The sequence below is a fragment of the Anarrhichthys ocellatus genome, unplaced genomic scaffold, assembly GCF_004355925.1.
Source record: "Anarrhichthys ocellatus isolate YVR2014 unplaced genomic scaffold, GSC_Weel_1.0 scaffold120, whole genome shotgun sequence".
NCBI classification, from domain to species: Eukaryota; Metazoa; Chordata; class Actinopteri; order Perciformes; family Anarhichadidae; genus Anarrhichthys; species Anarrhichthys ocellatus.
The window spans coordinates 134,502-159,293 of NW_022280150.1; the positions used below are offsets into that span (position 1 = coordinate 134,502).

Consider the following 24,792-nt stretch of genomic DNA (forward strand, 5'->3'; position numbering starts at 1 on the left):
AGTCTGTTGAAAATATTAATTCGATGTGAAAACTTGCACACTAATAGTTAAAGTGGACCAAGTTTATTAATAGAAATGATCAGATTATTGCAATTATAATCTCTGCCAGGAGAACCATGCGATTGCCCGCGTGTGTGAATGTGCACCTCCGCGTCTGTCCACGGCTAACCTGTCTAATCTGCTGCAGCAAACTGCATAGTGTTGGGTGCTCAGCTATAGGACAACTGTGGTTGTTGCAGAGCTCTGCGCTGTATTGAGTGCACGTTTTCTTATTATTAACAAAATGATTGTCGTTGTCTCTTCTGCAGCCCTTATTTCTGATTAGTACCCCACCGTTACACCAAATGCAATTCTGTTGTTCAGATGATAACGTCAGGTGACTGGGCATCCAACAGCTACAGAGGCAGTATCTTCTTGTGTGTTTGACAAGACAGGCCGAAGTAGGCAGAATACAATCCTTGATATTTTCTTTTTCGATGACTCCAAGCAACCACAAAAGTTGGTTGTACTCTTGTCACATCACAGTGAGAGGGAGACAGAACACAACACACACACACACACACATCTTTCGGGAAGTATTTTCTTCTTTTGTGGTTTTATTTGTGGTTTTATGCAAAATTGGTGAAGGTTATTAGAATAGCATATTTTGAATTAAATTGCTGGATTGTTGGCAGGTATACATTACTGACTTGTGAAAATTACAAATAGTCTCATAGTAATGCTTGCCTGGGAAATTCTTGCTAGCGCTAGCTTTAGGCAACCTGTCCTCACTCCCAACTCATCAAAAAACGCCGCTTTGTCAGCAAACCTCTGCGTCAGATACCCAGGCACCCTTTGGTATCTGTATGAAGCTTTCTACTACATCAAATGTAAACCATCTGTATCTTTATTAGACGGTCAGAGCAACAGACAGAAAGAAAAGTCTAAGGGGTTGGTTGGAATTATAGGTTGGACAGGTTAAATAAAAAAAGGCCTTTCACCCAGTAGACTGCTGTCCTTGTCCTGTGTGAAACCAAGTCAACATTGACTTACTTTTCTTTTATAAACTTATATCAATTGCGTACTTTACTAACAAACATACTTTCCCGAAACCTAACCAAGTAGTTGTTTTTCAAAAAGAGACTGTATTCAAAGTTCAAAGTTCAAAGTTAGCTTTATTGTCAATTCCACAATATGTACCGAACATACAGAGGAGTTGAAAAGACTCTCCAGTCCAACATATAAACATATAAAGTGAATAAAGTGCAAATAGATAAAAAAACATTTAGACAACATATATATAATAAGAAAAAAACTATCAATCTGTATTTAGCAGCAGTCGGACATAGAGTCTTAAAAGAGAGGAGGGAGAGAGTTCAGCTTCCTAACAGCCTGGTGGACGAAGCTGTTTGAGAGTCTGGTGATGCGAGCACGGAGGCTCCGGTATCTTCTCCCAGAGGGCAGGAGGCTGAGGAGACTGTGTGAGGGGTGGCTGGAGTCGTGCAAAATCATAGTCATTTTGCGGGTGAGGCGGGTGTCGTATATATGTCCTGCAGGGAGGGGAGTGAGGGGAGTGAGGCACCAATGATCCTTCCAGCTGTGTTCACTATGCGCTGCAGGGCTTTCCTGTAATCATATAGCAATTGGAAACTCTAGGTTTTTGATATTTTGATATTTACCTGGATGCAAGTTAGCGTTTTTGCTAATCATATAATGTTGCCCATCACAGTGACAATGCCCCCTTTAAAAGGTGACAGAGGTAGAAAGAGTCTCCATATCTTGTATTAAAATTAGAAGTATGCAGTTATAGACAAGATGAGCATTCAACAGGAGGGATAGGGATAATACAATGGATGTGGGGGAAAACCTTTTTTAAAACAAAATGCCCCCAGTGCACCTCAAAATGTCTGCGCACGACCCTGCTTGTGTTTGCAGGAGATACATCTTTTTTTCTGTGTCACCTCAGAACTTACTTATTTACTGTGTGCTGTTACGCCGCGGCTCCACGTGAGAACGTATTATAATTTGAGCTCACTTCCGATTCATTGGTGTTCAGAGTTGCCTGTGTGCCCGTCCGACTGCTATCAGGAGTTGGAGTTGGAGAGACAACAAATTGCATTGTGATTCGGCTGCTCCGTGGCCGAGCAGATGGGCTCTTTCCTTTCTCGGTCACTTCCCATAAAGCAGGCAATCAGTCAGGTTCTCAGGACATGGCCGACGCTGTGGACTAGTCCGAGCCCACTGTCGGTCTGTGGCGCTGTTACTCTGCAACCTTGGGGAAACATCAAGGTGCTGTGACTTTGATGTCTGATAAAGAGACATAGTCTCTGCATCAATTCAGCTGTTGGGCCAGAGAGAGCATTTGGGTGTGACCTTGAGCCAAGCAGATTTAATCCCTTGAGTGTGTTTGCCTTTATTGTTTCCTGTAGTGTAATCTAATTGAAAGGCTAACATGTTATTCACAAACTGATTAACTTGTAATACCCTTTTAAGCGGCATTGTAAGTCTTGCCCGTACGGTTAACAATCTGACAAAGTGAAGATTGTTTTCCTCTAAAGACGCAATACCCAAAAGATTTGCTGCCTGCTGCCTTTTCTCTGTTATCTCACCCTCTGTTAATTGCTCATTAGGAGGGAAAATGCACTTTTAATTGTCTGCCGGTCCAGACAGTCTGAAGTTCGTTAGAGCTAATGTCCAAACTTCACAGAGGCACACAGTGTCTGATGGTGCCTGTCTAGACACAAACAGCAACACTCGGCCAATTATTAATACATCCCATTAGAGCCTTTAGTGAGTGTTGTTTGCTTGCGTGTGCAAGAACTTATATATCCAAACATGACAACATGATGAATTTGTGGGTTGTAATTGCACTGTCTATTTATGTAGTTGTATTCAAATTAAAATTTGTCCTAAGAAGACAAATGTACGGTATGGTGAACAAACAACGGCAAGACTTTGTAAACACTAAAGCACAATTAATGACTGGTCACACTTTAACTTTATCTCAGACTTAAAGTGAGGCGATGTCCCATCCCCTTCTATTGTCCCCAATGGAGCTTTATTTCAGAAAAAAGATGTACTATAGTGAATGGCGAGAGACTCATCATTTTTTTGACCACGTTTAAATTGTGCCATGAATTACACCGATGGTGTTTGTCAATTTAAAAGATAATTGCAAGTCAAAAAAGTAGTACCATTTATTTTTGTGGGAAACCGCTCAGTGAACTACATCAATCGTCTCACACAATATCCGTCACCAACACTAGCTAGCTAGGTAACGTGGCTTTGTTCCACGCACAAATGACTGTTGTCTTTCATCCAGAGACTACCGATCGTTTTAGCAGCTGCGAAGCGAAAAGATGAGCCTGCTGCTAGCGCAAAGAAAACCAAATTGCTCGGTAGATAAAAGCTCAGGAGAAAAACGTCTTTTCCATCTCTAATTGGTCTCTCTCATTGGTCAGAGGGTGGTAATAATAATAATAATAATAATAAAAAGTCAGACAGATAAAATAAATACTTTGCTGGCAACATTGTTCAGGTCATATGTTTCGTGATGTAAGCCTTCAAAAGTATTTCCTTGTTTTTTTACTGAATCATTCTTACAGTTATTACATCCAACATTTGTAGTCTATTGTTGTCTATGTTGTAATCTATTCTTTTGTCTATCTATTTACTGATATAAACATCATAACATGTAATATTTCAGTTAAATGTGTTACTAGCATGTTAATACATTAAGTAACATTAAACACAATGTATTGTTGAGGCTGTTCGGAATGCCAATATTTTGAAAAGGTATTAACCAAAAGGTCGGTCACCAAAATTCATCATCTGGGGAACAAGAATATCTGTATCAAAATTTGGGGCCAGTCTATCTTGTAGATGTAGAGCAACTTTACTGGATATGTGAGAATTTAGACCTGTTGTCAGTAGATGAAAAGTCAGGGGGTCACCATTGTTATTAGGGTCATCATCTGCACACAAGGCAAAGAATCACCGAAGTCGGTAGAATTCATCTTCTGGGGACCATCAATGTCTGTAAACACATTTTCTGGCAGTCCAATGGTTGAGATATTTTCATCAGACCGACATTACCTCTGCAGATCCACGCTGTTCCAAAAGTCCATTTGTGACTCGCCTTTAACAGCGAACTGTCATTTTCTTTCGGATTGGACACCACCATCAGCAGGATCATTTGTCCGTGCCTTCAAGAAATCTGTAAAACCACTGTTGCAAAGTAAATCCGTTTGATAACGTGACAGCGCTGTGGTTACGGTTTGCTTAGGTTTAGGGAATGATCATGGTCTGGGTTAAGAGGCACCAAAGTTGACTGATGCTAGGAAACGGGCAATGAACAGTTCTCTCTTATGTTGTCGGCATTGTCTATAATAAGGTCACCTGATGACCTCCTCAACCCCCAACGGACAGGGGTCATAATTACCATGGTGGCTATGGGGCTCTGTCAGCCAATCGTGAACACGCCGTTTTGGGGCGTTTGCTGAAACGACTGATTCCGTCATTAGTCTTCGGAGGACAGTTAGCAGTGAGAGACCCGGGCTATCCTGAGAATAATACCCTATACACAGCAGTTCTGCCTATTTTTAATTATATATATTGACGGCCGGGGAGAGGCCCGGCTGAAGGTGGTGACAGCATATCTGCGAGGCAGGAAACGTAGAGATTGATTACTCCTGCATTGTTATGCAGGTATGGGAAGTGAGAATGAGCCCAAGAACATATATTGTGTTAATTATTTTAAAGTTTAACTGAACTCCTGTTTTGACATATTTAGGGTGACAGTGTTAATTATAGATGATATAGCTATGCTTTTAGCTACGATAGATCGAATGAAAATAGATGTGGGTCTCATTGATTTTCTTCCCCAAGTGATTGGATATCCTGCAGGTGCATAAAATGTACAAACCATCAGACCAATCATTAAAATTGAATGTCGTCATTTTTTTTCTTCCTATTTTCCTCAAACTTCCCCTTCTTCCTTTTTCTTCCTTCCAGTGGTCGTGTTATATTTGCAGGCCGTGGGAACCAAAGAATGGAGAGAGGTAAGTTGAGTAACCTTTAGCAACCAATAAATGTCTACCCGGCTGCCACATATGTGGGTGTTTTTCTTCTTTTAGGAATGCTAAATTATCAACTTTAAGAGTTTTCCTTGATGTTAGTTACCTTCAGTCAGGTATTAGAGAGGAGGGGGCGGGGGGTTATTAAGATGAAGTCCAGAGGCAACTCACTGCAAACCCCTCAGAAAATTGCTGTAGAAAATTGAAAGTGTCAACCTCTTCGCTTGCCCATAGGAGTGTAACCACTGTCTGAAAAAAAAATTATATTTCTGACCCAAACTGATGAATTAATAGTAAAGGTTAAGGAATAAATAGTTAAAAAAGAATCTCATTAATTAAAGTTTCTGATGCTTGACAAAAGTAATTCATATCATTGAGATTCCTTTTTCGGTCTCATCAAATATGCACCAACTGCTCCTCACGACTTCTTTCCGTCTCGCCCCTCTGTCACTCTGTTCTTTTTTTTTTAAGATGGGGAAAGGTGACTTTCCATTCGATGCTGCTTCTTTGAATTTCTTCCCTTTTTTGTTACGTCTCCCCAGCACAGATTTCCACATCATCTCTTAGCCTCGTTTCCCCTCCCATCTATGACATTCCGTCTTTAGTCTGTGTATTTACCCATTTGCAAATTCAAAGTCAACACTGATGTGTCGGTGCGAGCTTTGTCGTAGCTGATCCGCTCACTTCGAGAGACACCTCACACCTTTTTGATTCCTCGTGGCGGGGCTTTGTCAAAAAACACGGCATGAATTGCACAGCAATCAGCAGAGTAAACATCGCGCTGTCAGCCGTGCACGCCGTGAACAGATAATTGTGCTTGAACGTTGTTGCTTTTTAGCACCATGGCAATACTCGGTATGTCATTTGTAAATTAAATTTCGTCCTTTGAGGGACAAATCGTGCATTTGCATTCAAAAAACAAATCAATCGGTGCAAGTAGCATTTGTTCTAAATCGCTCTACCCAACATGATGTCTCCAGCTAGTTCATCTTCCATCCTCCGTTGTGGAGTGATTCTTTTTTGCGGGAGGTTTTTGTAATTGTGTGCTTCTTCTATGGCTGTCCCTGCTGCATCAGGGTGTGCACTAATTTGTTTCCTGATCACAGGACATTCTTTTCTTCCCAGCCGATGGATCTGATCCTCCACTCGCTGGCGCTCACAAATCATCCGTGGTGGCCCATGGGGGACTACAGACAACTACTTTTCAATTTGCGTTATCATTCGATAGCAAACCGATCAAACTCGATACTGCTAACCTTCAAACCCCTCTGTCAGAGTATAAAGTGCGCCACAAAGCCGAATTGTGACTGTTAGCATATCTGGGCTGGCTAGCGTGTTAACGGTTAGCTCTCCAACTGAAGCAGTTCACAAACAGTCCCCATGTCACCAGGCTTCTAGAGCCAAACATCTTGCTATCCAATTACTATACCATGCATCATTGATATGATAGGGCGGCAATACTTTTAACTGTACCACCTCGTAAATAAGCTGTATGACACACCTAGTTGCCAGACCTGCAGATTTCCTCAGCAACTATTGTATTGTGGTCTGCATGAACTCCATTTTATTTACCCGAACACAAAGAATGAAACTCTTTTACCAGTCAACACACAACAACTGTGCACAAAAAAACTTAAATCACAAATCCTCCTTTTGTGCACTGCTTCTGTTGTTATTTAAATGTTTCTCCTCAGAGGTTAGCTGGAGAACAGCAAATCAAAGGGGCAGATTAGAGATAGTTGAGAGAAATACAGGCTATTAACAGACTCATTTGATAGACCTATGTATATAGCCTTTGCTGAAACCAATGATTGCCTTTCCAGTTACAAAGCAATTCCCTAACCTTCACACACGCCCCAGCACCTACCAATCAAGCCTAACTGGGATTATGAACCAAAGGTCCCCTGCCACAAAAATAGAAACACAAAGGGGAAATATCATGGGATTTTGTCGTCGGGTCGATACGCCTGGTCAGCTCGGCGGCCCCTTACGCGGCTTTGGTAATGGCTGGGCTCGGGGTCGCGGTTGATAGCCCGGATTATGTGCGCTGGGCACTAAAGATGTGAGTTGAGGTATTGGCAGCACCAAGATCAATAGCTCATTACACGGTGCTGTTGAGGCCGGGCCGCGAAGGTGAGGCTTCTAGTCCACTGGGGGTTACCGGTGAGATTTTCAGGGCGATGGAGAGACGGACCCGGAGGGAGGCTGGACCTGGGACTCTGTGACCCGAGTCAAATGTAGCTATAATTTAATAATTTAGCTTTCTGATTTCTCTTGGGACAAAGGAGTTAGCACATAGCACAATGAAGCTCAGTGTGATACAGTGTGGCCGTATTCTTAAGAAAGGAAATTCATATTTATGGATTCCAAATCCTGAAATGGTCCGATGGTAATATTTGTTGCTGCTGAATCTCATTAATTGTATTCACATCTTTCTCTGGTGTATTTTTCTTGATGGGAGCTTAATAACATGCATTGGCTCGTGAATCAATGCTGCTATTATCACTCTGCTTTTGTAGTCTGGCAGGACAGAGGTAATCGATAACACTAGGAATCCGGATTTCGTCAGAAAGTTTGTCCTGGATTTCTTCTTTGAAGAGAAACAAAATCTACGCTTTGATGTGTAAGTATTCTTGACAGCATTTCATTAACTCTTATCTGAATGAATCTCGACTCATTTCATTTTAAATTTGGATACATTCTGCTGTGCTACGGATTCATAGTAACCACCCAAAAATAGCAACGCCTTTGATTGCATTTGAATAATTTCCCTCTCTGCAGGTCTTCTGTTTGGTGAAAAGCTACTTTTGCCTGATCAGGATAAGTGATCAGACCAATCACAGATTAGATTAAATGCTGGGATGTCCAATCATGAAAGGATATTTAAAAAAAGGTCACTTGCCAAGGTTGCGTGATTGCCCCACTGATTAAATAAGTGTCTGCATACCCGTTATTCTTAATCAATAACACGGAGATATCACTTAAATGCCTCTGTAGCTGTGTTTTTATTGCTCAGTGGGGTCTGGGTGTCAGAAGATTGTATAGTCTGTTCCCGGAACAGGAACATTGTTTGTGGTGACACCATTATGCTGGTGTTGTATACATAATTTCAAACTGCTTTGCAGGATCATTTCCTATTTGTTTTTATAAAATAGGCTCTATGAAATAACCCAGATACTACAGGAGAATTTCTTTCAGATTTTCTTTTATTCTTGGGTCTTTTGAGATGAGACACACCAGGCCTCATCATTTGTCATGCATTGGCCAATTTATTAGATTTCCTGCCATATTTTCCTTCACAACTTGAAGAAAGAAAACATCCAAACTTAGTCTGTTATGCCGATAGATTTCTCCTAAATTCACCACAAGTTTGCATTAGATAACGCCTAATTTGCATATTTAAACATAACATTTAAGAAAACTTGTAATACAAAGGATAACTGTCTTAATGAATGAAATCAACAGGGGAAGTTTCATGGTGATATCTATTAGTTAAAAGTTTTCACCCCACTTGTAGCGAAAAGTTGAAACAGAATAAACTTTTGGAGAAATGCAACATCACGCTGCAGTGGCCAATCACGTGACAGGCGATCCAGATCTGTACAACACAGCTGTGAGAGAACTAAAGACGTAAAATGACGTGCTGTTAACGGGCCATAAGTGATGCTCCCATGCCGCCGCACAACCTTGCCCTATTCGCCACGACGCCCGATTTGGTGTAAATGCAGCATTAGCCAATCAGAGGCCGAGTAGGGCAGGTCATAACTTAGCCACGGTAGGAAAAAAAACTATCACTAGTTGGATACGTTCTATTGTTTGACTCTGCACCAGTCTCTCCACCGAACATAATGAGGGGTCATTTATTTTGTTCTAGTCCCGCCCTACTGGGCTGTGATTGGCTACTTGTTAGCTCGGTAGACTGTTCCGCTCATTTTACACATGGAAGATTGAATGATTTTAGGGCTTTTTGCCAGAAAGGGATTATTTTAAACCGAACTATGATTTTTTTTATTTAAACTAACCAAGTGGCCTACCTCGGAGATTTCTGGCAGAAAGGGTTATGAAAGTGCAATAAGCAAATAGCTATCTAACTAGCCAAATGATACAAAATCAAACAAATGAATGCTTTAGCCACCTACTCTTATCACAGTGTAGGAAAGCACTGTAACACCAGAACAACTATGTCTTGCTCATTCTCTGTGACCAATGTAGCATGAAAGCATGGTGGAACTAGCAAGCTAGCTAGTTAAGTATAGGCGACGGCATAAATGGATACAATTGAATTTCCTTCATCCACACATTATTGTCAATATTTATATTTAGACACTCAAATTTCTATTGCCAGATAATCCGTCAATCACATCACAGTATTACCAGCCAGTACTACCCAGTCACAGCACAGCTGGGCGGGACCAGGTGGAGCACTCCATACAGAGACAACATTAGCCCGCCCTAACTAAGTCAGCAAATATACTGATCACCCATGTTGAGGTAATAGATACTTGGATTAGTAAGGGCAAAATAGATAAAATATTTTGACTTTAATGTGTTGTTGCCCAACAAAAAAAATGAATCAATGGAATTGTTGCTTTTGGAAGTAAAAGGTTCAGTTTTTTTCAAGACTAATACCAGTGAATCTGTACAAAATCCTTTATAATGCAATGTCACAAGTTCTTCCAATCTTATATCGTCCTATTCCCCCCCCCCAGATACAATGTGGACTCCAGAAGCTGCAACATATCCAAACACGTAAGCACAATTTGTCAAACTCAAATTACTCAGCGTTGAACTTCCATCAGCCCTCCAAATGTATCGCATTGTATTCAGCGTTACTCACACCGCTAAAGCTAATTTACAGTGAATGAGGTCAGCGGCTGATGATGATTTGGCATGAATAAATCTATTTGGTGTTTAGAGGGCCTATAATGCAAATCCATCTTGTGACTAAGCTTTATTTTTTCCTTCTCAACAAATCAACTCATGTGGGAGAGCAGAAGGTGAGTGGTGTATGCAGATAGCGTTATCCTTATGAGTCCTGCTATTATAATTGCCTATCCTTCATTCATCTTCCTTTTTTTATTTTCCAATACATTCCAGTGTCCCGAGAAGAGTCTTTTATATCATTCACTTTAATTTCATCATATTTTTTTCTCCCATTCTTTCATTTCATCAAGGGCAAAACACCAGCGGAAAGCTTCCCACGTACTCTTGTTCATTTTGTCTGTCTGCCTTTCATCGCTCGCTCAGGTACAGCAACTTTCAGAACACAGCTTCAAAGTGAAAGCAGCTGCTGCCGTTGTTCAGGACCGCGGCAGATTGTGCACGTCGGACATTAACAGCAGCCACAAACATATTCAGCTTTGTGGGACTCCCGCCCACACCTGCTCTCTGCCCTCGAGTGAAATTGTGTCGTGTCATCTCAGCTTTTTTTTATGCTGCCATGTGTTTTTCCTCTGTAGCGTTGTGCGGCTGTTTTCAAACTCTGTCGTTCAATGAAAAATGCTGGTTGAAGTTCTTTTTTGACCGTGAGGACTTGCCTTATGCGCAGTCTGGTGCTTTTTAAGAACAATCAGTCAACAAGCAACCTGAATAAGGAACCCCACCAGGACTTCATGGGCTTGACCTAGTTGGCTTAATGCGTGCTTGTATAAAAGGCGGAATTAAACCCTAAATTGAAAATGTAATTCATAGTGACACTTAAGTAAGATGAAATTACACTTTGATGGAACTTTAATAACTCTAATATCTTTATTGCTATCCCCACGGATTTTATCTTCAGTTTATGAAAAGCACACCAGGCCCAGAAATGTGTAGAGTAATTAGTTTAATGTTCATGTACTTTAATGAGCTGCTTTCCCCATGCTAACAACTTATGAACTAATATGTTAAAAAGAAGTTTGAGAGCTCCAGAAATGAATGGGAATCTGTAACAAACTGAGCACGCTGTGGTGTAGATCTGAGGAATTAAGCATCGCACCGTGGCAACACCAAGATGTGATTAAAGGACATGTTCAAGTTTTTTCAAGTTCATCGTAAAACAATAGTCGGGTGTGCTTATGAAGATTGAGACAGGTTTTACTTGCTGCGATTGTTCGTTCTGTCCATACAGGCCATCAAGAAATCCCTTCTAAAAGTGATTTCAATGTAAGTGATGAGGGGACACAATCCTAGTTCTTGGGCATAAACACATTCTAAAGTTTAGCTGAAGACCACGTTTCAGAAGTCTGAATTCAACAAATTAAGTGGATATATATTCCAAAGTTATGGTCTTTTCTGTACTGTAAATGGCTGGACTACATCTTGGTCATGTAATTAATTCTCTCTCTTCTATCTCCCCCCCACCTCCAAGGACTTTCTGGGCCAGACCTTCTGTACCCTCGGAGAAATCATCGGCTCCACAGCAGGGCGGATGGAGAGGACCCTCTCGTAAGTCCCCCCAACAGCATCCTGTCTTTTGTGTCAATGAGACATTTCTGCCCTCCTTCTTTTTCGGTTCAGGTTGTTGAATCGTATTGATGAAAGAAATTATGCACATGAATAATTTCTCGAGACGGGCAAAGTGAGAATAATACGAATCCCCCTATCCGTCTCTCGTTCCATGTTTATTGATGGCTGCGGTGGAAAACAACGCTGCATGAGTCATCTCACTAATGCAGTGTGTATAGACTCACCACGTTTAAATGGCCTCATCTATTATGTTGTTACACCAGAGTTTGAGAGGTCAGATCAGCATCACTGCACACTGAGCTCGCGTCACTTAAGTAGTGATGAGTTTTTCATATGTCACAAAAAAAGCCGACTAAAGGGAAGTCAATATAACTTTGGTTATTGACAGAATCTGCTCATATTTTCTGCTTGGTTACATGTGGATGGAAGAAAGCACTTTATTTCTTTACATAATAAAAGGGGAGACTGCATTGTATTCTTTGTTGTATCTCTCTCTGCAGTGTTGGATAACACACTGTATTCTGAGGAGTGAAAGGAATGCTGGGAGGCAGAGAGATGGGAGGTCAGAGAAGCCATGAGCCAAGTTTGAACCCGCTTAATTGCAAGGATCAGACATCTCATCAGACAGGCTGCAGGGAAGCGCTTCTTCACAGTAACGCATGCATCAGAAGCTGTAGCTGATACACAGCAGCACGTTTGTCAGTAAAAAGATCCACGATGTGATTGGTTGTTGGTTTCTGTTTAGTTCATAGCTTTGTAGCCGCAGCAGATAGCAGCTGATCTAAACCACTCCTGATCCCCCTTCTGTCGGAAGGAGGGACTTTATATTAAAAAGGATCTGGAAGTGAAAATTTGCAAGATCAGTTACATGACGTCATGATTTTTAAAGGTTCTGTGTATGGGATCCAGAGCGTTAATATAGCAGCAAAGGCCTATTATATATGTGAGGATATAGTGGAGTGAGATCTACCTGAGCAGGAAATGAAGTCTTCCTGTACGTTGTTGAGGTAGCCGTGCCTGCCGCACGTGCTTTTAGTGCATTTTTTGTGTATTTTTAGTGCATGTGAGTCTCTTTGTCGCGCCCCACTGGCTAGCTAACAGCCGCTGCTTTGCACTGCGCTCAGTCTGCGGTTACCGCTGATAACATCGTCCCATTGGCTTTTTTTCCACACAAACAACGGCTGAGTGTAAGTTTATATTTGAGATAAAATGTGTGATTCTAGACGCCGGCATCACAGAGGAGAGGAGCGACGTTTTACAGGACCTTATTTAGAGGCATGTTGGGTACCGAGGATATTAATTGGGTTGTATAGTTTCATATGATACCAGTATTTTCTCTCTAGCTTTAAGACTGATCCCGTGGGTCAAACTAACAACCGAGCTATCTCCATGACAACTGACCAAACCACATCCACTAAGTAAGCTAAAAGCATCGGAAAATGAAGTCTCAGAAATTGAGAGAGAGTTTTTCAAACTCCAAATCATTTTTCATTTGCATTTTGTTTTATATTCAATTTATTTTCTATCTGCCGTCCAAGTTTGCCAGTCAGCTAATTTGCGATGCCTAAAGCTTCTTTGGCGTATATTCACGGAGGTTCAGCTCAACAAACGGCGACAGCTCTGCTTGTAAACACATACTTGTATAAAACTCCAATCTGTCAAAGTCAGTCTAGGTTTATACATTTTTTTTTTTTGAGAATGGTAGCACAGTAAATAAATGACTGCCACTGACTTCAGCAGGACTCGGTGATGAGTCTGGTCGGCTAGGGGCCAGTTTGCGGTCCTCTGCATCGGTCTCCTGCCAGCAGCACTATTGACATGTTTTAGAGAGCTTATCGTTCTCGGACAGACCAAACAACCGGCCGAGGTTACGGTCCGACGGCCCAAATGCCACAGACCTGGGTGAGCAAAGGGGCGGAGAGAGACTAACAGAAGGGAGAGGGTAATAAAGTATTTTACATTTTGGCATCACTGGAATGCCAAAGTGAATGTGATGCCAGTGTCTATAGACACATACACAACTGATGCAAAAAAGATCCAAGCTGTCTTTTCTGCAACTTTATGTCTCCATTTAAACTCTGACAAACACAAATGTTGGCAAAATAGATTCATAGATTTACCCCCCCTCCACCTTTACTTTGTAAAACATTGAATGGAATTTTAATGACTGGGACAATTACTCACACTCATCACACAAACCCACCAATTAATCATCTTTGCACCGTATACAGTAATGGAATTCACCTTGAAGGGAGAAATGAGAAAAGCGACAGGTTACATACAATAAGACCTCTGTCTGAAGGATTCTTATAATGACTCACTCTCTGATTAATGGGGGACAATGGAGCTTAAAGACACTGACTAGACGGGATTCTCCAGCAGCGGCACAGACAACAGCCTGATTGATCCGCCCAAGCCAACCAATGCGTGCCGGTGGGAAAAAATACTTTATTCAATTTTTCTATGAAATTAGCAAGTATGTGCTTCTAAAATCAGCAGTTTGACACACTCTGTCTTCTACAAAGTCCGCTGCTCTCGAGGTCGGTGTCGCAGGAAATACTTTGCAGATCTTATTGCACGACCATTAAACTTAATCTTAACTTGATGAATCTGTATGTTTCCCAACAATGGACTTGTTAAGCTCCTCCAAGTATTTGCCGTCAGATATGTCGGTGGGATTTGCAAAGCTTACAAGTGGACATTTTATACTCAATGAGAAATCAAACACACTGACTCCTGCTTTTTAAAAATACAGCTCATTAGCTGCTGAATGCTCTGCCAAGCCCCCCCCCCCCCAGCTAACTAGATGCCATTTGGTGCTGTGCAGGTAGCGTGCAGCGGGGTCTTTCACTATAAAGCAGCTGCTGGAAGCAACTCCGACGACAGCAGTGAGAGGGTTCGTCTCCACCATTGACCCGCTTTAACATCGCATTTGAACCCTAAAGTCATGTAATATTGATATAGTGCAGCTTTAAAATGATACCTGCACTAAAATAGTGAGACATAAGTCTTAACACACTGTGGTCTATTCTGAAAGTGTTATAGAATGTTGAAAGTGAGAAATATCAAACTGAAGCACTGACAATTAATATCCCATAATAACCAACAAAATGTTTCTTTTTCGTTGTTGTCTCAAGTGTTCTCTGCCATGCATACAAAAATAACCAAGACTAAAATACCTGGTGGCCTCAATTCTCTTTAAAAGACAACATTTTGAGTTAAAAAAACAGCCCAAACAATACAGCTGAGATGTGCAACCGTCCCTAATGATCCCTCGATACACACCTTGTGTCTGCGGTCTGGTCCCCCCCCCCCTTCCCACCACAAGCAGAGCAGCTTGTGTACTGCCGGCCTGTAACATTCAGTGAGCAAAAATGAATGCAACCAAAAGGAAAGGCTATACAAGAAGTGTTTCAGGGAAAATGTGCTCAAAAAGTGAAAAGAGGATACAACACAATAAGAGACCGACTGAGCGCGATCGCTCCCCCCCCCCCCCTCATATGGTCACCGTCTCTGATGGCCCCGCCTGCAGGGAATAGACAGCTGTCTGGAGCTTCTGATGGATCAGACGCAGCAAAGCCCCGAGGGGGGGGGGGAGAAACAAGAGAGGATGAAGGGAGAATGGTGAGGTAAAGGGGTGACCCAAAGCAACAGTGGGTGTGTGTGTGTGTGTGGGGGGGGTGTTGTTGTAAGCGAAGGGTGAGTGACAACTCAGCAGACAAAAGGAGAGAGGGAGGATGGAGACGAAGAACGGGAACGTAATTCAGCAAAGACGGCAACAGAACATGGGAGGATGGAGGAGGAGACGGGAGGAGGGTGAAGAAGGGAGTGATGAAGTTGGGAAAAGGGAGTTGGTGCGATAGACGGAGGAAGATAGATGCAGGGTAGGAGACATTTCCTGAGAGACAGAAGTAGACAGATTTGTGTTTACTTCCCAAACCTCAGAGTCCGCGCTACGCAGTATGTGCTGTCATTTAGAAGACTCTGGACTTGTGGAGCAAACTGTGAGAGACATACACACACACACACACACAAAAGCTTGGACAAAGACAACACATGCCCTGTATATATATATATATATATATATATATATATATATATAAAAACAACCCTGGATTATTGATGCTTATTGATTTTTTTTCTGCTTTTGCTGTCTTCAAACACACACATAAGGAGTCAGAAACACATATGGCTCTGGTAGCCTCCTCGTGATGGTGGGTGTATGCTTTTATAGGTCAACAGTTTTAGAAATGGGCTTCATGCTGCGTGGCGAACTGAGCACTCCTTTCCACTTACCTGCGTGTTGCCACGGCAACCGAGGGGGGGGTCTATTAGCCGAAATGTACAACAATGATCCAAAATACACTTTTGAAAAAAAATAAATGGGGAGCTCGGCGGGATGCATTATATGGACACCCATACGAGCACACAGCGAAGGTATTTATGAACATGAATTGTTTTTTTCTCTAGAGAAGCATAACCTGTTATATAGACAGACACACACACATAAATATACAGTTGTGTGAAAAAGTGTTTGCCCCCTTCCTGATTTCTTATTTTTTTGCCACACTTTTTTTTGTCACACTTAAATGTTTCAGATCATCAAACAAATTTAAATATTAGACAAAGATAACACAAGTAAACACAAAATGCAGTTTTTAAATGAAGGTTTTTATTATCAAGGGGGAAAAAAAATCCAAACCTACATGGCCCTGTGTGAAAAAGTGATTGCCCCCTAAACCTAATAACTGGTTGGATCACCCTTAGCAGCAACAACTGCAATCAAGCGTTTGCGATAACTGGCAATGAGTCTTTTACAGCGCTGTAGAGGAATTTTGGCCCACTCATCTTTGCAGAATTGTTGTAATTCAGCCACATTGGAGGGTTTTCGAGCATGAACCGCCTTTTTAAGGTCATGCCACAGCATCTCAATCGGATTCAGGTCGGGACTTTGACTAGGCCACTCCAAAGTCTTCATTTTGTTTTTCTTAAGCCATTCAGAGGTGGACTTGCTGGTGTGTTTTGGATCATTGTCCTGCTGCAGAACCTAAGTGCGCTTCAGCTTGAAGTCACGAACAGATGGCCGGACATTCTCCTTCAGGATTTTTTGGTAGACAGCAGAATTCATGGTTCCATTTACCACAGCAAGTCTTCCAGGTCCTGAAGCAGCAAAACAGCCCCAGACCATCACACTACCACCACCATATTTTACTGTTGGTATGATGTTCCTTTTCTGAAATGCCGTGTTGCTTTTACGCCAGATGTAATGGGACATACTACACCTTCCAAAAAGTTCAACTTTTGTCTCGTCAGTCCACAGAGTATTTTCCCAAAAGTCTTGGGGATCATCAAGATGTTTTCTGGCAAAACTGAGACGAGCCTTTATGTTCTTTTTGCTCAGCAGTGGTTTTCGTCTTGGAACTCTGCCATGCAGGCCATTTTTGCCCAGTCTCTTTCTTGTGGTGGAGTCATGAACACTGACCTTAATTGAGGCAAGTGAGGCCTGCAGTTCTTTGGATGTTGTTCTGGGGTCTTTTGTGACCTCTTGGATGAGTTGTCGCTGCGCTCTTGGGGTAATTTTGGTCGGCCGGCCACTCCTGGGAAGGTTCACCACTGTTCCATGTTTTCGCCATTTGTGGATAATGGCTCTCACTGTGGTTCGCTGGACTTCCAAAGCTTTAGAAATGGCTTTGTAACCTTTTCCAGACTGATAGATCTCAATTACTTTGTTTCTCATTTGTTCCTGAATTTCTTTGGATCGCAGCATGATGTCTAGCTTTTGAGGATCTTTTGGTCTACCTCACTTTGTCAGGCAGGTCCTATTTAAGTGATTTCTTGATTGAGAACAGGTGTGGCAGTAATCAGGCCTGGGTGTGGCTAGAGAAATTGGGCCATGTAGGTTTGGATTTTTTTTTCCCCTTAACAATAAAAACCTTCATTTAAAAACTGCATTTTGTGTTTACTTGTGTTATGTTTGTCTAATATTTAAATTTGTTTGATAATCTGAAACATTTAAGTGTGACAAACATGCAAAAAAATAAGAAATCAGGAAGGGGGCAAACACTTTCACACAACTGTATATATATATAAAATATATGAATTAATATATACAGTCAGGGCCATAAGTATTTGGACTATGACACAATTTTTCTAATTTTTCTAATTTTGTCAGTCAACATGTGGTTGAAGTGAAGACTTTCAGCTTTGATTCAATGGATAAAACAAAAAAAATCACAATGACCGTTTAACAATCCCACATGCTGCCAGTCGCCCAGATATAGATTGATGAGGCGGACAGAGGGTCGGTGGTGTTGCTGGGTGTATGACGGCAAACCAGCCTGTGTTGTGATATTACACCTGGATTTTCACTATGAGACGTCGCTCAGTGTGTCAGAGGGCAGGGTGTGCAATTGGGGGCAGTAGCTAGGATGCCTTCTGCTCTATGGCTGATGGAAAAAAAGAACAGCACACACATATAGTCCCAAAAAACGTTTGGCAAAAAGAAAATACAAAAAAGGAATGTTCAGCCTCCCACAAAATAAGAGATTTTCTGCTCTGTGAGCGGGAGCAAAACAGTGGCAGATTGCAGGCCAGTGTTGTGCTACTGAGCTGGAGGAGGCATCTGCAGATGTCATATCATCGTGTTGCAACACACTGTGATACAAACAGACAGGTAGGGACACATTATTAGAAAATGCTGTATTTAGCTGTGCACGAGGTCCCAGATTTTCTTTGGTCACCTCAGTGATTGAAGGGAGGTGTCCACTCGGGTGTATTTTAGAAATAACTGTGGTTGGGCAATATGGCAATGTGCACTATTGTCAGAAATGTTGTCATATCCCTTGGCTGAATGAGGCTATTGTTGGCAGTGTTGCAAATCAAGGACAGCATTGGATTTTTAGCCATGCTAGTGGCATGGTTCTAGGGTTGTTTATGTCTATCTCTCAGGAGGACCGTCCACCACTATGGCCCAGACTATTGGTTGAATATGATTCAAATGTGGTACAGTTATTCATGGTGGAGAGACGATGACTTTGGTGAGATCCCCTGACTTCCTGTAGTATCACCCGCAGGTCAAATTGATCCAGCATAAAATCTCAAAATCTGCTCAATTTAGTACCATTTCTCAGACTCCAGAGAGGATGAATTCTCGTGACTTTCCCTCTCAGCATCGCCATGAGGTCGACATTTGTCGATACACATTTTTTTATTAATGAGAGAAGGGACACCTTAATTGCGTAACCAAGTCTTTATACATGGGCAAAAAAGCTGTGACGGCCAAACAGATGCTGAACAAAGGGTTCATTAGGGAGCTTCCTGCAGAAACGTTTTCACTGTATTTTTACGGTATATTTCCCTTTCTTTGCCAGCTGCTGTTGTGTCATTGATTATACAATTATGTGAAGTTATCAAGGTTTTTGACTTAGCTGAGCTGGAAGTCAAGCTTAAAAAAACTTGGCTATAGCTATCTACTATAGAAGCTAGTTGTCCGACCTACTGATCTTAAAAGGTCATGGATTTCATGGTCACCAATTAACATTTACCGTATGTTTGATTTATAATGAAGTTGTTTTCAGACGCCAGTAGGTTTGCCAGATACCTAGCAAAAGACTGAATGGGGTTTATTTTTTGACATCGGTGAAGTTTGGATTTTATTTTTCGGAGTAAAATTCCAATCTCTACATTCAAATTCATTTGAAATCTCTCTCTATTCCTCTCTAACTATCTGTCTCTCTGCCTCACACAGACACACAAAGCAGTGATGTCATTGTCTGTCCCCTGTGGTCTGCGTCCCACAGAAGCGCCACCTGCCATCTGGTATGGCGGTTCAGGTCTCATCTGGATTACTCTGCTGTGACAGGCACGATAGCAAAACACTTCTGCTGCTGTTCTTCTGTAGGGAACATTAACCTTTATCAGGATGAAAGTCAAATACATGACATTTAATCTTGCCACTCCTGCAAATGTGATTAAAATATAGGTATTCTTGGCACCTGTTGGAGTTGAGCCTCAGCAAATACCACCCTTATCCAGTTCTTGCAGTGTATTACCAAGTGTAAAGAATATGTATAGAATAGGGAACTATTTTTTTATTAGTTCCAATGTCCCCAGTGAAAAATAAATCAACCTCCACAGCAGATGAATCCTGCACAAGAATTAGCTGTTACTTTATCTTGCAAACCAAAGATATGTTTGCAATTTGGCTCTGTTTGAGCATGCAGAAATCAGCCCAGAGCTAGATTCATGCTTGCCAGCTTCGAGCATCTTGGCAAATACCCACACAATGTTGTTCTGCAACAGTCCCGAATACATCAATCTGTTAGCAACACCACTTGTTGCGACAACAAAGGATATGGACTGCAAAGACAGAGCTTTTTGATAAGATCATTAGGAAGGATTGGGGAGAAAGCTTTTGCAAAGAGAGCGTAATACATTTGGCCGTTGGATTTTAATAATTTTTTTATGTGCTTTTGTTGTAATTATTTGGTAATGCCATTATTTGCCCAAGTATGTGTCAAACTACAATATTGCTTTGTATTGTGTACTTTTCCTTATCTGCAATTAACAGTGTCAAATCAAAATACAAATCAAATCAAAGCCAGAAATAAAATAAGTATCAAAATAATGGTGACGATATGCAGCACTTAAAGCGCTTCTCTCTGGCTCCCACAATGTCCACTGCAAATATTTCAGAAGCTAGGCACCTGTTTCTCAGCAGCCACTTTTATACATTTCTTTTGAGTTTTACAAGCTTAAACACACACTTGCAGCTCATTTAGATGTTGTATCCGATGGCTTCTTGCCTTAATTGAATGACGACCTTTTGGTTCTTCTAACCTTCTCTGTTGTTATACAATGTAATGAAAGCTGCTGTCATTGACTATTATTTGTCTGTAAGCATGGTATTTAAATGCTGCAATCAAAGTCCATACTTGTTCTGTTGTCTGACAACAGACATAGAAAAATATGTCAACGTGTTTCCATTGGTGTGCATTTACAGCAGGGGCCCCACAGGTTGTCTGTGGCATGGGGCAGCTCTGCACCACTATCCTTTATCTAGTAAAATGAAACATTAAATTCCACATGGTCTCACTCTTGGAAGTGGTGGGAATAATTTTCTCTGGAGATTAGCAATCTTCATTACGAGGTCGGCATCATCTCTGACTGCTGTGATTCTTGGCAGCTTGACAGATGTTTTAGTTTTCCATCTGTTGCCGAAAGACGGGGGAGACACTTTCTTATACACTAGCAATCAGAAATGACCGTAGGTTACACTTTATGAACACTTTCAGTGCTGACTCATTACAACAGATACACTTTGGACTGACTTTTAAAAACTTCGTTGCCTTGCAACATATACAAGATAATGAGACTCTGCAGGAGTTGCTGTTACACAGTCTAGGAGGTAATCCACTAGTTGAGGTGAGGTATTGACCTCCAATGGTTAAGATTAGACATTGGAATGGTCTACGTTATCCATTGACCTGGAATGGTCAAGGTTATGCATTGACCTGGAATATGTAAGGTTGCGTATTGAACTGGAATGGTTAAGGTTATACATTGACATTGAATGGTTAAGGTAAAGCATTGACCTCAAATGGTTAGCTTGCATTTCGGATTTTGTGTATTCGGAGGCTTGTTTCAGAAGTGCTGTGCACAGCTGTGTGTCTGTCTGTGCCAGCTGCATACACAGGAGAACGAAGGCCAGCGAAACCACATAGTCAATCCCATTGTGTCAATCCAAAGTATCCCTCAGTCCTGCATTGAGACTTACGGACCCTTTGCGTGTGCCATGCAATTCCCATTCAAAAAGTCTCTCTCAGGATGTAAAACGCATCTCAAACGTGTCTTTGTTTGTCCATGCAGATGTCCAGCGTGACATGCACAAGGTAACAAGGTCCTTTCTCCTCCTGTGTACTGATGTCAGATTCAGGTTAAGGTGATGTTTTCTGCCACAGCTTGTTCCAGCTGACGTTTGGTCACATCCAGGCATGTAACGCTACACTGCTTATTGAACAGAGCTCCATGTGAGGTGACTGGTGTGAGGTGCACACTGGCTGTCTCGGTGGACACACCTGATCTCATTTAATTCACATGTGCGGAACACATTTTGGCTTTTGCTGAAGGTAATATTATTAGTGGCCTAATAGTGGTAGCAATAGTTGCAGGGCTGTCATTTTCATCAAGGTCACAGAATTAGTTTCATGACCATTTGAATTATGGCTGTGAAGAAAAATACGTTAGCTCACAATCTCATCCATATTTGTTGCTGCAATGATCCAAGGGGCAGCCTTTTGTGTTGTACCTTGACAGAGAAGGTTTGCCCATGGTTAACGTTTTGAAACTGTAGCAGTTAACATTGTAAGACATGGTTAATGTTGCGAAACAATGGCGATCAATGTTGTAACACAGGGCTAACTTTGTCAAACTGTGGTGGTTCATGTTGTAACACATGGTAAATGTTGTGAAACAGTAGCTATAAACATTGTAACATATGGTCAAAGTGGCCAAACTGTGGCGGTTAAGGTTGTAACATATGGCTAACGTTGTAAAATGGTGACGTTTAATGCCGCGAACATATGATTAACTTTGTTAAACTGTGGCGGTTAACGTTGTAAGACACGGTTAACGTTGTGAAATGGTGATGGTTAACATTTTAACACATGGTTAACCTTGTGAAACAAGGGCAGTTAAAGTGGTAACACATGATTGAAGTCGTGAAACTGTGGCCGTTACATTGTAACACATGGTTAACATCGTGAAATGAGGGTGGTTAACGTTGTAACACATGGTTAACGTTGTAAAACAGTGCCGGTTAACAATGTAACACATCATTAATGTTGTAAAATGGTGGTGGTTAATGTTGTAACACATGGTTAACGTTGTGAAACGGTGGCGGTTAACAATGAAACACATGGTTAACGTTGTGAAACGGTGGCGGTTAATAATGTAACACATGGTTAACGTTGTGAAACGGTGGCGGTTAATAATGAAACACATGGTTAACGTTGTGAAACAGTGGCGGTTAGGTTTTGTCAACAAAACCGTAACAAAAAAAGTTAAGGTTAGAAAAAACATCACAGTTTGGCTTAAAATAAGTATCCTTGTCACGTAACTTAAAATACAGACGACTCAGTGGCGTAGCGTCACATGACATTACGGCGTCAGTAAAAATCTCTCAACTTTAGGACATGGACGCCAGTCCCCTAAGTAAAAGTCCTGTGTTTGTTTGTCCCATCCACCAGCGCTCCCACCAGCCCTTAGCGGACGTTCTCGCTTTATATACTACATCAGTTGCTCTGATCGCCTAATAATTACGCAGATGTGTTTACATTGGAGATAGTTGAAAGCCCAGTGCGTCTCAAAGGATGCCTTGTCCATCGTATTTGATGACCTGGGAGTGGGACCAGGCTGACTTGCTGGTAAACAATGCAGAATTCGAAATATATCAACAATCGTCTTTGCAAATATTTATTGAGGAAGGTCATATAAGAAACCTAATACGTGAGTAACACTTAGTGAAGGCATGCTTGTTTACAAGAAAACGCCATAGGGAACTTTAAAGGTTTCAGTGGTGGTGTGCTGGAGGGGGAGCATTGCAGCACATTTAAAGATCTGATAATGAGGATATAGTGCTTATACATTTTGGCAAGGAGTTCATAATTGGTTCAAGAGGGGCCTTGGAAAAAGAGTTACAAACAGATAACTGATTTGGGAGTAACAGAGATAAGAGGGGAGTTGCACTGACTGAATAAAATGCATAATCAATGAGTTTAGTGGTTAGGGGCTAAGCACAGGGAGAATGTGGAATAAGCTGTTTTAAAGACGAAATCCAAGGTGAGCTGACCTTCGCGGTTGATCTTTTGCTATAGCTTCATTAGTGAGACTGGTAGTAGCAGTAAAGTCATCCAACCATACATTTTTGCAACTTGATGCCGGAGATGATCACTGAATGTTGAGAGGAAGAAATTAGCTTTATTTTAGCTTATAGAGTATCTGGTGATGGTGTTTGATTAGCTACAGATATTGTGTGGGGATTTTTTCTATATATATATATGTCCTGAAAAAAAAAAGTTGTTCCGAGCGACATGAAAAATAAGGACAATTCGTGTCCCCTGTACACAAAACAAATAGATTGCATTTTGTGACAATTTCATATATAATATTTCATTTTTCGTGCATGCTCCTACACGAGTGACACAAGCAATCAGTGCGTTGCACGAGCTCCTTCAAAGCAGAACCTGTTCATGCAACAGAAATGCAACAGAAAAGATTGTAGTTTGGAGGAAGTCTGATTCTTATGTAAAATAACTATGTTTGCTACTTAACTGATGTAGGTGGCGTTAGTTAAGTACATTTGCTTTGTAACAAAAGTGAGGTATAACAACAGGAACAGGTTTTAAACTTCAGGTCAGGAGATTTTTATTGCTGTCATACCTGAATCCACAAACAAGCAGAGGGAATAATCTCTCACCGCACCGAGCTAATCAGTGAAATCACATTCTGCATTGTTTGGTCAGAATAAAATATTTGCACACTGAGCCTTCCATGTTTGATCACGCCTGAGTCACAGATCCTGGCCTGAGAAATTACTGTTGGGTAGCTTCCCAAAACAAAAAAAAAAGAGGCCAATATGCCCATGCATGGCACTCCGTGAACCTTTCAAATGGTAGCTGAGACCCCGAGGTTAACCAGTGCTCTGTCAAGAGACTACTCTTCATTTCACTTCATTAATAGCAGATGGCGGCTCAGCCTGTTGTGTTTCCCGTGAGCTGTTTACAGCTCATGAAATAGCTCACAGCTGCCCCACTTTGATGGTATTTTGCATATGTAGTCCAGAGTAGCTAAATCAGCAGTAAAAACTAAAATCTATTGATATAGACAGAATCATATAATACACATGTTTATGTTCTAGATAGTTTAACGAATGCAAAGACGATGTTTTGTTAACAAGCTTGACAAATAGCCACAATAAGTCTATGTTTACTTTCACTTCAGCCAATACAATGCTTTAGCCCACCTCCCGATTGTCCACTACTGTTGTGTTGACATGTGTTAATTCATACTTAATGTTGGCATTATAATACCACAGTGTGTAGTCGGTGCACAGCAGCCTGACGCCATTTTCCAAGCTAATTTACCACGTCATGATAGCTAACTAAAGAATATGTCCGCTAGCCGTGATGCTAATTTTCCCTATGGTCAACTCCATTGAGTTATGCTAGAAACATTAGCTATCAAAAAGTCCACTAGCTGCAGCGCTATTAAGTGTCATGTAAAATCACATTTG

At 41.4% G+C, this 24,792-nt stretch overlaps 1 protein-coding gene across 2 annotated transcripts in view; it reads left to right on the plus strand.

The window, feature by feature from the left end:
• The window catches only part of cpne9 (copine family member IX), a 75,553-nt gene that overhangs the window by 15,337 nt on the left and 35,424 nt on the right, over positions 1 to 24,792 (plus strand). For both annotated transcript variants that reach the window (XM_031876929.1, XM_031876930.1), the window contains 4 exons: positions 4,993 to 5,039; positions 7,574 to 7,677; positions 9,764 to 9,802; positions 11,400 to 11,480. In XM_031876929.1, the coding sequence (XP_031732789.1) occupies positions 4,993 to 5,039; positions 7,574 to 7,677; positions 9,764 to 9,802; positions 11,400 to 11,480 (271 nt within the window). The remainder of the gene's footprint in view (positions 1 to 4,992; positions 5,040 to 7,573; positions 7,678 to 9,763; positions 9,803 to 11,399; positions 11,481 to 24,792) is intronic.